The sequence below is a fragment of the Mobula birostris genome, chromosome 21 (assembly GCF_030028105.1).
Source record: "Mobula birostris isolate sMobBir1 chromosome 21, sMobBir1.hap1, whole genome shotgun sequence".
NCBI classification, from domain to species: domain Eukaryota; kingdom Metazoa; phylum Chordata; class Chondrichthyes; order Myliobatiformes; family Myliobatidae; genus Mobula; species Mobula birostris.
The window spans coordinates 14,877,893-14,889,980 of NC_092390.1; the positions used below are offsets into that span (position 1 = coordinate 14,877,893).

The 12,088-nt window shown below is 44.2% G+C and overlaps 1 protein-coding gene across 3 annotated transcripts in view; it reads right to left on the bottom strand.

Annotated features, from left to right (window-relative positions):
- Positions 1–216: 216 nt before the first annotated feature.
- crtac1b (cartilage acidic protein 1b) overlaps positions 217–12,088 on the bottom strand; it is a 292,689-nt gene continuing 280,817 nt past the window's right edge. For all 3 annotated transcript variants that reach the window (XM_072239018.1, XM_072239019.1, XM_072239017.1), the window contains 4 exons: positions 5,700–5,842; positions 4,746–4,788; positions 3,327–3,470; positions 217–2,601 (listed from right to left, as the gene is read on the bottom strand). In XM_072239018.1, the coding sequence (XP_072095119.1) occupies positions 2,465–2,601; positions 3,327–3,470; positions 4,746–4,788; positions 5,700–5,842 (467 nt within the window). In that variant the 3' untranslated portion in view covers positions 217–2,464. The remainder of the gene's footprint in view (positions 2,602–3,326; positions 3,471–4,745; positions 4,789–5,699; positions 5,843–12,088) is intronic.

The following is a 12,088-nucleotide window of genomic DNA, read 5'->3' on the forward strand; positions in this document are numbered from 1 at the left end:
AACCCTGCTGCACATTAAGGACTTAAAGTACTGCAGGTCCACCCCATTAGTGAGTTGCTCTTTTGCAGGAAACTGAAGGAGCTGGACGGTGTGGACTGTGTTGCTGCCCGCTTCAGAGAGGCGTCGGAGTCAGTGCATGAAGGCAATGTGCAGTCTAACAGCGAGTGATTGTTTTACTTGCTCTTATTGAGATTGCAAGGCTCTGTTGGGCATTGGTAATGTAGAATGCTGCAGTTCACTGGTACAACCCTCTAACTCTCAATACAAGAGCCCCTCAGGGCTGCGTACTGAGCCCCTCCTTTACTCCCTGTATACCCATGACTGTATCGCCACCCACAGCTCCAATCTGCTAATTAAATTTGCTGACGACACTACATTAATTCGTCTTATCTCAAACAATAACGAGGTGGCCTACAGCGAAGTAGTCACCTCTCTGACACAGTGGTGTCAAGAAACCAAGCTCTCCCTCAATGTTGCAAAAACGAAGGAGCTGGTTGTGGATTACAGGAGGAATAGAGACAGGCTAACTCCTATTGACATCAATGGATCTGGGGTTGAGAGGGTAAACAGCTTTAAGTTCCTCGGCATCCACATCACCGAGGACCTCACATGGTCTATACACACCAGCTGTGTGGTGAAAAAGGTACAACAGTGCCTCTTTCACCTCAGACGGTTGAGGAAGTTTGGTATGGACCCCCAAATCCTAAGAACTTTCTACAGGGGCACAATTGAGAGCATCCTGACTGGCTGCATCACTGCCTGGTATGGGAACAGTACCTCCCTTAATCATAGGACTCTGCAGAGAGTGGTGCCGACAGTCCAGCGCATCTGTAGTTGCGAACTTCCCATGATTCAGGACATTTACAAGAACAGGTATGTAAAAAGGGCCTGTAGGATTATTGGGGACCCAAGCCATCCCAGCCACAATCTATTCCAGCTGCTACCATCCGGGAAGCAGTACTGCAGCATAAAAGCCAAGACCAACAGGCTCCGGGACAGCTTCCAGGAGAGAGGTCAGAGTGGGTGTGGTATGGCATCCATGCTGTCGTTGGTGCTGCCCTCCAGTGTTTGCTCAGTGAGAGAACAGCCGTGTTGAGTTCAACTGAACACTGCTGCAACATTCGTGGACCCAGGGACTTGGACTATATATTTTTTGTGCGACTCTATTTTACTGCTATCTTATATGTGCTATATGTATACTTTGTGCTGTGTATGACTGTTGGTAATTTGTTTTGCACCTTGGCCCTGGAGTAAAACTGTTTCTTTTGGCTGTACTCATGGATATTCATGTATGGTTGAATGACAATTAAACTTGAACTCAAACTTAAACTTCTTGCAGTTTTACCTTCGTTATGCTTGCTTCTTTGTGAATTTTTGGTAGATTTTCACTCAATTGTACTATTGGTGTTTCTGTATTTCTGTCTCTGCTGTTTCATGGATTGTCCTTATCTTTAACTATCCAGCTTGAAATGGTTCAAAGTATAAAGAGAGAACATGAGGCATATAGTATTAATGTTAAGACTCTTGGCAGTGTGGAGGATCAGAGGGATCTTGGGGTCCAAGTTCATAGGACACTCAAAGCTGCTGTGCAGATTGACTCTGTGGTTAAGAAGGCATACGGTACATTGGCCTTCATCAATTATGGGATTGCGTTTAAGAGCTGAGAGGTAATGTTGCAGCTATATAGGGCCCTGGTTAGACCCCACTTGGAGTACTGTGCTCAATTCTGGTCACTTCACTATGGGAAGGACGTGGAAACCATAGAAAGGGTGCAGAGGAGATTTACAAGGATTTTGCCTGGATTGGCAAGCATTCCTTATGAGAATAGGTTGAGTGAACTTGGCCTTTTCTCCTTGGAGCGATGAAGGATGAGAGGTGACTTGATAGGGGTGTACAAGATAATGAGAGGCATTGATCATGTGGATAGTCAGAGGCTTTTCCCCAGGGCTGAAATGGCTAGCACGAGAGGGCACAGTTTTAAGGTGCTTGGAAGTAGGTACAGAGGAGATGTCAGGGGTAAGTTCTTTATGCAGAGAGTGGTGAGTGCGTGGAATGGGCTGCTGGTGGCAGTGGTGGAGGCGGAAATGATAGGGTCTTTTAAGAGACCCCAGGAGCCCTGGAGACTACATGGAGCTTAGAAAAATAGAGGGCTATGGGTAAAGCCTAGATAGTTCTAAGGTAGGGACATGTTCAGCACAGCTTTGTGGGCCAAATTTCCTGTATGTTTTCTATGTTTCTATGAGGCTCTTTTGTTCTCCTGTCTTTTCACCTCTCACCTGTTGTTCTCTGCTACTATTTATTGTTATTTCTTTGTTATGAACATCTGATAAAGTGGTTGTAACTACAAGATTTGTGCCTCATTCTGAACTTCCAAAGGATTTCCTAGGCAGAATCATCTCCAGATCTAACAAACTACTATCCATTGATCTAGGGTCACTGTTACGGTCACTGATTTCTCCGAGGATCATGGCAGAGAGCTCCTGAGTTCCCGAGAGCGATGCCGTGTGGAGCTTAGCCGCTGGCCTTTACCTCTGGGTTGGATTATCATTGGGAGCAAGGTCAATGGTGAGGTTCCAGACGAAGAGCGACCCAACGGCTGGGCTGGTGGAAGATGATACATCACAATGTCAGTGAAGGCGGAGGAAGAGTGCAGCAATGAAGGGGCCCCAGTCCTCTTGCTTTCCACGCAACAGGACCCTGACACCAACCTGTGGCTGCCCGTCCATCAGCTTCCCCACGTTAAACAAAGCCACCCACAGAATTCCCTCTCCATTAAGGGAATCCAGTCCAACACTGTGGTACGTGGATCCCAGATCGACCTCTACAGCCATCTGATGATCCACTCAGGGGAACACCAAACTCGATTCGAGTGATTAAACTAGTTACCGAGACTAGTTTTTCATTCCAGGTTCATTTAATTATTTGAATCTAAGTTGCACTGGGAAGATGTGAAACCTGGTGGTGACTTCACATTGTTCTGTAAAGAATGGTCCAGGTACAGAGTGCTGGCATTTTGAAGTATCTACTGGAGATGCAGACATTTATGGAAGGGCCCTCAACAGACTATGGTATGATGTCTAAAACCTCCAAAACCTGCTAGAAGTTCACTGAAGTTCATTGGTTCCTTCCCCATGTTTCTGGAAAGGTTTAGGAAACTTAAAAGTATCCCCTTGGGACATGGTCCCTGGGACACTAATGCAGAAGCTTTTCCAGCAGATTTAGAGAGGGATGAATTGGTGAAGTTCAAAATGGGGGCGAAGTAGACAAGGGCTCTGGCTGTGGTTGACTGTATTAATGAAGGGAACTGGGCTGTAGGGGACACTCACCTACACATGCCGTCCCGTCCTCGTTGGGCTCGTAGCCCCGATTGCACCTCCGGTTGGGGCGACACCTGTAGCTCCCGAACATGTTGATGCAGACGGGCCGGTCGCTGGGACAGGGCAGTGGGAAGCGGCCACACTCGTCCTCATCTGCAGGGTGGGGTTGGAGGTAGCGCAGGAGAGAGAAGGAATGGGAAGCAGAGAGAGGAAGAGCGGAAGATAGAGAGTGGAAGTGAGAGTGGGAAAATGAGAGGGGAGGAGGAAGAAAGAGGGAGAGGGAGAGTGGGAGAGTGAGAGGGAGGAGGATATGGAAAAGGAGAGGGAAATGAAGAGAGGAAAAAAGAGAGCAAGAGAAAGAGAAGGGAGAGTGAGTGAATGGACTTGGAATTAGAATTGGTTTATTTTTGTCACATGCACAGTGACAAGCTTGTCACATACCATCCATCCTGATCAATTGATTACACAGTACATCAGGATGGTACCAAGGAAAACAATAACAGAATGTAACAGCTACTGAGACAGTGCAGTGCAGGTAGACAATGAGGTGCAAGATCATAACAGGGTTGATTGCGAAGCTGAATCCATCTTATCGTACTAGGGAACCATTCAATAGTCTGATAACAGTGGGATGGAAGCTGTCCTCGTGCTGGTATTATGTGGTCTCAGGCTACTGTATCTTCTGCCTGAAGGGAAGGGAGAAGAGTGAATGCCTGGGATGGGTCGAGTCTTTGATTACACTGGCTGCTTTATTGAGACAGTGAGCGGTGTAGTCAGAGTGGAGGGGAGGCTGGTTTCTTTGACCAACACACTGAGTGGAATTGAAACCCACCACCTGACCCCACTGTCACCTGTCCGTAGCTTTCAGGACACTATTTTTCTTTATGCTCAGGCTCTTTACTTGGGAGAGCACATATGGTGATGGGATCAGGAGCACCATCAACTACAAAGGCTGCAGTAACGTTATTCGCTGGAACATAGGAAATTGAGGGGTGAGCTGAAAGGACGTGAGGGGCATAGACAGAGTAAAAGCAGGTAGTCTCTTTCTCAGGGAGGGCTACTAAAAACAAACTTGCATAGGTTTAAGGTCAAAGGTGAGAGATTTAAAAGGGACATCAGGGGCAGCTTCTCTGCACAAAGAGTGGCGTCTATTTGGAACAAGCTGACAGAAATAGTGGATGAGGTGGACACACTAACAACAGTTAAAACAATTTATTAATGGGAGAATTTCAAACCAATGTGGCATAGTTACAAAGTAAAATTAAGACAATAATTTCAGATCACAGTTTATCACTCTAAATCTAAATGTGAATTTTTTGTCATGTTATGATCACTCTTCCCCAGTGCACACTTAAAATGCATTCATAAAATGACGCCTTCCCTTCAACCTCATTTCCAGAACACAGGCTTGGTACAGTATTGACTCACCAATACAGCGACCTCTTCCATCAGCGGTAAACCCTCGTCCACACTGAGGAAATACAAGATAGACAGATTGGTGGATTTACTGAAATGGGAGGGAGTGTAAAATCAAAGATGTTTTGTTGAGATTGGACAGGGATTGGTGAAATCACCCCAGGGGCACAGTTAAGGAGAAAGAGAGAGATGCTTGCATTGGGGAAAGTACAGAGAGAAGGTTCAGTGAGTTGATGTTAATAACAGGACTAAAAACAAAATATTGGAAATAATCAGAAGGTTAAACAACATCTCCGGTGCTGCTGATTTGCAGTGTGGTTCCACTCACATCTTTTTATTTCAGATTCCTACCATTAGCAAGTTTTTTTTCTTTAATTGAAGGATGTTTCTTCACATGGAGCAATCTGGAAGAGTCAGAGACAGAGAGAGGGAGATAGATAGAGAGAGGGGAGAAGGGGCAGACAGAGATAATGAAAGAGAGAAACTGAGACAGAGGATAGAAGAGAGAGACAAGAAAGATACAGAGAGCAGGAGAGGGAGGGAGAGAGATTGAGAGAGGATGTGGGGAGAGAAGCAGAAAGAGAGAGGAAACAGACAAAAAAAAGATCGAAATGAGAGAAAAGAGGGAGAGAGAAAGAGGGGAGAAAGAGTGAGATGATAGAAAAAGGGAGAGAGACACAGAGAGACAGAGATAGAGATAAATAGAGACAGAGACAGAAGTAGTGACAGAGATAGAAACAGTGACAGAGACAGGGACCGGGAAACTGAGAACCACACAGGTAAGTCCTGGATCTAGAGAGAGCTGGTGAGGACCAGCCAGAGTTAACCAGGGAAACAGTAAGGGAACTGTTTCTGCGCCAAAACACCTTGGTGTGGTCTGTTAGTCGGATCCAAATGGGGAAACGGTTGAGCGAGTGAGGGGGAGAGTGAGAGGAGAGTGCGAGGGCTCCCCAGCTTCTCTTGTACCTCAATCTCCCGGTTGTTGACTTCTCCTCCATTTTCTGGAAACAGCACTTCAATGGTAGAGTTCATGTCACCGAGGGAGATGCCTCGTGAGGTGAATGCGCCTCCTGGCCAAGTCACCTCCAGGTGAGTGGCCTCGTCCGTCCCTATTCAAGTCAAGGAGAGGCAGGGGCTGAGTGTCTGTGAGAGTAAAATTTAGAGAAGCGTGGACAAAGCCTGTGGAGCAGAGAGTCTATCAACTATTATCCACACAAGTGTTATCACTCTGGTGAATTTCTGCAGATGTACCATGGAAAGTATTCTGACTGGTTGCATCACCGTCAGGCATGGAGGGGCCACTGCACAGGACTGGAAAAGGCTGCAGAGTTGTTGGAGCAATTCAGCAGCTCCAACATGATCACTGCCCTCCCAGTACGGAGGACATCTTCAAAATGTGACTCCCCAAAATGGTGGCATCTATCAGTAAGATCCTTATCACCCAGAACATAGCCTCTTCTCACTGCTACCATTAAGGAGGAGGTACAGGAGCCTGAAGACCCACACTCAATGTCTTAGGAACAGCTTCTTCCCCTCCGCCATCAGAACAGACAACGAACCAACCCATGAACACCAGCTCACTATTCTTGCTCTCTTTTTGCGCTACTTGGTTAATGCATTTCTTATATATATTTCTTATTATCATTTATAGTTTTTAATAATGGTTGCACTGCACTGCTGCCGCAATACATCAAAACTTCACGGCATTCTGTATGTTAGTGAAAATAAACCTGATTCTGACAGGGGGCAATTGAAAATAGGCAACTTTACTCAATGAGTGCTGGGGTCCGAGACTCACTCTCTGATAGGCTGATGAATGCAGAAGCAATCCCCATATAAGAATATAAGAAATAGGAGCAGGAGTAGGTTATTTGCCTGTGGAGCCAGCTCCACAATTCAATACGTCTGCTCTGGTCATGGAATCAGCTCCACCTACCTGCTTTTTCCCTATAACTCTTAATTTATTGATTACATAGAACAGTACAGCACAGGAACAGGCCATTCAGCCCACAACGCTGTGCTGAACCAGTTAAAAAGCAAATCGAAAAACACCCAAACACTAATCTTTCCTACCTACACAAGGTCCATATCCTTCCATCTTTCTTACATCCACGTTTCTATCCAAATGTCTCTTAAAAGCTTCTAATGTATTTGCCTCTACCACTGTACCAGGCAGTGCATTCCAGGCATCCATGACTCTCTAAGTAATAAACTTCCCCTCACATCACCCTTGAACCTACCCCCTCTCACCTTCAATGCATGCCCTCTGGTATTAGACATTTCTGCTCTGGGAAACAAATACTCCTTGTACACTCTATCTATGCCTCTCATAATCTTGTAAACCTCTATCAGATGTCCCCTCAGTCTTCAGTACTTCAGAGAAAACTCAAGGTGATATCAGCCTCTCGTGATAGCACGTGGCCTCTAAACCAGGCAGCATCCTGGTAAACCTCTTCTGCACCCTCCCCAAAGCCTCAACCTTCTTCTTACAATGGGCGACCAGAACTGTATGCAATAGTCCAGAATAGCCAAGCCAGAGTTTTATAAAGTTGCAACATAAACTCCTGACTTCTGAATTTAATGCCTCAACCAATAAAAGCAAGCTTTCCCTAAGCTGCCTTAGCTACCTTATTGACTTGTGTAGCCATTTTCAAGGAGCTATGAACTTCGATCCCACGATCTCTCTGCTTAGTAATACAGTTAAGGATCTTGCCCTTTTCAATGTACTGTCTCCTTGCATTTGCCCTACCAAGGTGCAACACCTCACATTTATCTGGGTTAAATTCCATATGCCATTTCTCAGCCCAAATCTGCAACTGATGTATATTGTGCTGTATTCTTTCCCAGTCTTCTACATTATCCACAACTCCACCAATCTTAGTATCATCTGCAAGCCTACTAACCCACCCATCTACGTTCTCATCCAGGTAATTTATATACATCACAAACAGATCCCTGCAGAACTCCACTAATTACAGACCTTCAGCTCAGATAAGTCGCTTTAACTACTACCATCTGTCTTTTTTGCACAAGGCAGTTCTGAATCCAAATAGACAATTTGCCACAAACTCTCATGGATCTTAATCTTCTGGATTAGCCTCCCATGAGGGACTTTGTCAAATGCCTTACTAAAATCCATGTAGACAACATCCACTGTCCTACCCTCATCAATCTCTTGGCAGCTTGTCAAAAAACTCAATGAAGTTAGTAACCTGAAAAAAAAGAGTCTATCCAACTTTTTATACAGGGAGTGGTCGGTGCCTGGAACACACTGCCGGGGTGGTGGCAGAGGCTGATATGTTAGGGACTTTTAACAGACTCTTAGATAGGCACTTAGATGCAAGAAATACGGGGTGTCGTGGGCTGTGTAGGAAGAAAGTGTTAGATTGATCATGGAGTAAGTTTATACTGGTTGACACAACATTGAGGGCCAAAGGATCTGTATTGTGCTGTACTGTTCTATTTTCTAAATACATTTAATGAGGTAGGCTACTGCTTATGGCCAGGGAATTACACAGATAAACTTCTCTCTGGGAAAAGCAGTTTCTCCTCATCTCTGTCCTAAATCTAGTTCCCTGAATCTTGAGGCTCTGTCCCTTAATTCTAGTTTCACCTACCAATGGAAACAATTTTCCTGCCTTTATCTTACCCATCTGTTTCATGACTTTATTTATTTCTATAAGGTCCCCTCCTTCTTCTGACTTCCAGTGAGTATCTCATTTGTAAAGTCCCTGGAAGAACACTTTAAGAGCTGATGAGAGAGTGATAGAGCCATAGAGATAATAATGAAGACATCCGTTAGTCTTGCAAGACCATGGATCTGTGCCTGGAAAGTCTTCACTCTCCAGGGCGCAGGCCTGGGCAAGGTTGTATGGAAGACCAGCAGTTGCCCATGCTGCAAGTCTCCCCTCTCCACGACATCGATGTTGTCCAAGGGAAGGGTAAGGGTCGATGCAGCTTGGCATCAGTGTTGTCGCAGAGCGATGTGTGGTTAAGTGCCTTGCTCAAGGACACAACACGCCGCCTCGGCTGAGGCTCGAACTTACAACCTTCAGATCGCTAGTCCAATGCCTTAATCACTTGGCCACGTGCCCACATAGAGAAACAGTACAGTAAAAGGCCCTTTGATCCACTGATGATCAAGTACTCTTTAACCTGGTCTATTTGTTGACTGGTATAAACTCAATGAGCACAGTAGTATGTGTGTTATGTGTACTACTGTGCTTTACACTCTGGTGTGGAGAAACATGGTCTGGCTTCTAATTAAATTATATGGTTATATACTGTATGTTATATATGTTATGTATATAGTTAAATGACAATAAACTTGACATGACTTGAGCCATGCATCAAACATGACACGCCATCTTTATTAACAGACTGCTTGGATTGTTGAAGAACTTGCTGGTTTGAAGACTTCCAAGCACTTCACAACTCATGTTCTTGATATTTATTACTTATTTATTATCATTATTAATTTTTCTTTTTTTGTATTTGCACAGTTTGTTCTGTTTCCACTTTGGTGGCTTGTCCATATTTGTTGTGTGAGTTTTCATGACTCTGTTGTGTTTCTTTGTATTTACTGTGATTGCCCACAAGAAAAGGAATCTCAGGGTAGTGGCATATATTTCTTTTAACAAATTTACTTTTAACTTTGTGTTCTGAATTCAAACTGTTTAAAGCAATGCATCTGGTTAAAAAAAGAAACTTTGCTCCAAAATCCTTGAAACCAGGTCTTGGGAGGTGACAAGGAAATGTCCCTGGGCAACGAACAAGCTTTCTTTATGGCTTCAAATAAGGTTCAAGCCCATGATCTGAGCAGGAGATTGTAAAGAAATCTTGATGGAGGGTGAAGCTAATGGGGCAAATTCTGAAAGCACTCAGCAAGTCAGGCATGGTTCTATTTATCATTAATTACAGTTGAATTCATTGCTACCTCTACTCTATTGCAAGTTGCCTTCCAAGATACAGACCATCCTGATTGGAAATATGTGGCGGTTTCTTCACCGTCAATGGGTCAAAATCCTGCGACTCCCTCCCCAACAGAAACACATCTTCAACATTCAGTCCTTGCTTTTATATTCCAGTCCACTTGAAATGAATGCTAACATCACATTTGCCTTCCTCATTACTGACTCAACCTGCAAATTAACCTTTGTGAATTCTGCACAAGGACTCCCAAATCCCTTTGCACCACAGATTTTTGAATTTTCTCTTCTTTAGAAAATAGTCTATCCTTTTATTTCTTCTACCAAAGTGCATGAGCATACATTTCCTGACTTTGTATTCCATCTGCCACTTCTTTGCTCATTCTTTGAATCTGTTTAAGTCCTTCGTAGCCTCTCTACTTCCTCAAAATTACCTGATCCTCCACCTTTGTTCATATCATCTGCAAACTCTGTCAAAACCATCAATGCTATCATCCAAGTCACCAACATAAAAATTAAAAAGAAATTAAAAATTAAAAACACTGACCCCCTGTGGAATACCAGTCACCGGCAGCTAGCCAGAAAAGGCTCCCTTTATTGCCTCCTACCAATCATCCACTGCATCATCCATTCTAGTATTTTTCCTGTAATACAATGGGCTCATAACTTGTTAAACAACCTCATGTGTGGCATCTTGTCAAAGGCCCTCAAAATATCCAAGTACACAACATCCACTGATTCTCATTTGTCTGTCCTGCTTGTTATTGCTTCAAGGAATTCCAACAGATCTGTCAGGCAAAATTTTCTCTTGAGGAAATCACGCTGACTATGGACTACTTTTTCTTTTTTTTTTTGTAATTTTTTTTATTGAAGTTCATCATCATGTGCCTCCAGGGTCCCCAAAACCACATCATTAGCAATTGACTCCAACATCTGCCCAACCACCGAGATCAGACTAACTGGCCTATAATTTCCTTTCTTCTGCCTCTCTCCCTTCTTGAAGAATGGTGTGACATTTGCAATTTTTCAGTCCTCTGGAACCATCCCAGAATCTAGTGATTCTTGGAAGATCATTAGTAATGCCTCCCCAATCTCTTCAGCCACCTCTTTCAGAACGCTGAGGTGTACACCATCTGGTCCAGGTGACTCATCTACCTTCAGACCTGTCAGTTTCCCAAGAAACCTTCTCTTTAGTAATAGCAACTTCACATACTTCTGCTCCCTGACACTCCTGAACTTGTGGCATACTGCTGGTATCTTCCACATTTTACATTGGCTTTAACCTCTCTTGTTTGCCACAGTTGTGTCATCTTGCCTTTAGAATACTTCCTCCACTTTGGAATGCACCTTCTGAATTGCTTCCAGAAATTTCAGCCATTGCTGCTCTGCCATCATCCCTGTCAGTGTTCTTTTCCAATGTGTTTTGGCCAGCTGTTCTCTCATGCCTCTGTAATTCCCTTTACTCCATTGTAAAACTGATACATCTGACTTTGGCTTCTTCTTCTCAAATTGCAGGGTGAATTCTATCATATTATGATCACTTTCTCTTAAGGGTTCCTTTACCTTAAGCCCTCTAATCAATTCTGGTTCATTGCACAACATCCAATCCAGAATAATTGGTCCCCTAGTGGGCTTGACCGTGAGTTGCTCTAAAAAGCTCCCTTGTCGGCATCCTTTTTCAGTTCTGCCCACAAATTTTCTATTGGATTGAGGTCAGGGCTTTGCGATGGCCACTCCAATACCTTGACTTTGTTGTCCTTAAGCAATTTTGCCACAAATTTAGAGGTATGCTTGAGGTCATTGTCCATTTGGAAGACCCATTTGTGACAGAGCTTTAACTTTCTGGCTGATGTCCTGAGATGTTGCTTCAATATATCCACATAATTTTCCTTCCTAATGATGCCATCTATTTTGTGAAGGGCACCAGTCCCTCCTGCAGCAAAGCACCCCCACAACATGATGCTGCCATCCCCATGCTTCACGGTTGGGATGGTGTTCTTCAGCTTGCAAACCTCACCCTTTTTCCTCTAAACATAACGATGGTCATTATGGCCAAACAGATCGATTTTTGTTTCATCAGACCAGAGGACATTTCTCCAAAAAGTAAGATCTTTGTCCCCATGTGCACTTGCGAACTGTAGTCTGGCTTTTTTATGGTGGTTTTGGAGCAGTGGCTTCTTCCTTGCTGAGCAGCCTTTCAGGTTATGTCGCTATAGGACTCGTTTTACTGTGGATATAGATACTTGTCTACCTGTTTCCTCCAGCATCTTCACAAGGTCCTTTGCTGTTGTTCTGGGATTGATTTGCATGTTTCGCTCCAAAGTACGTTCATCTCTAGGAGACAGAATGCGTCTCCTTCCTGAGCGGTATGACGGCTGCGTGGTTCCATGGTGTTTATATTTGCGTACTATTGTTTGTACAGATGAA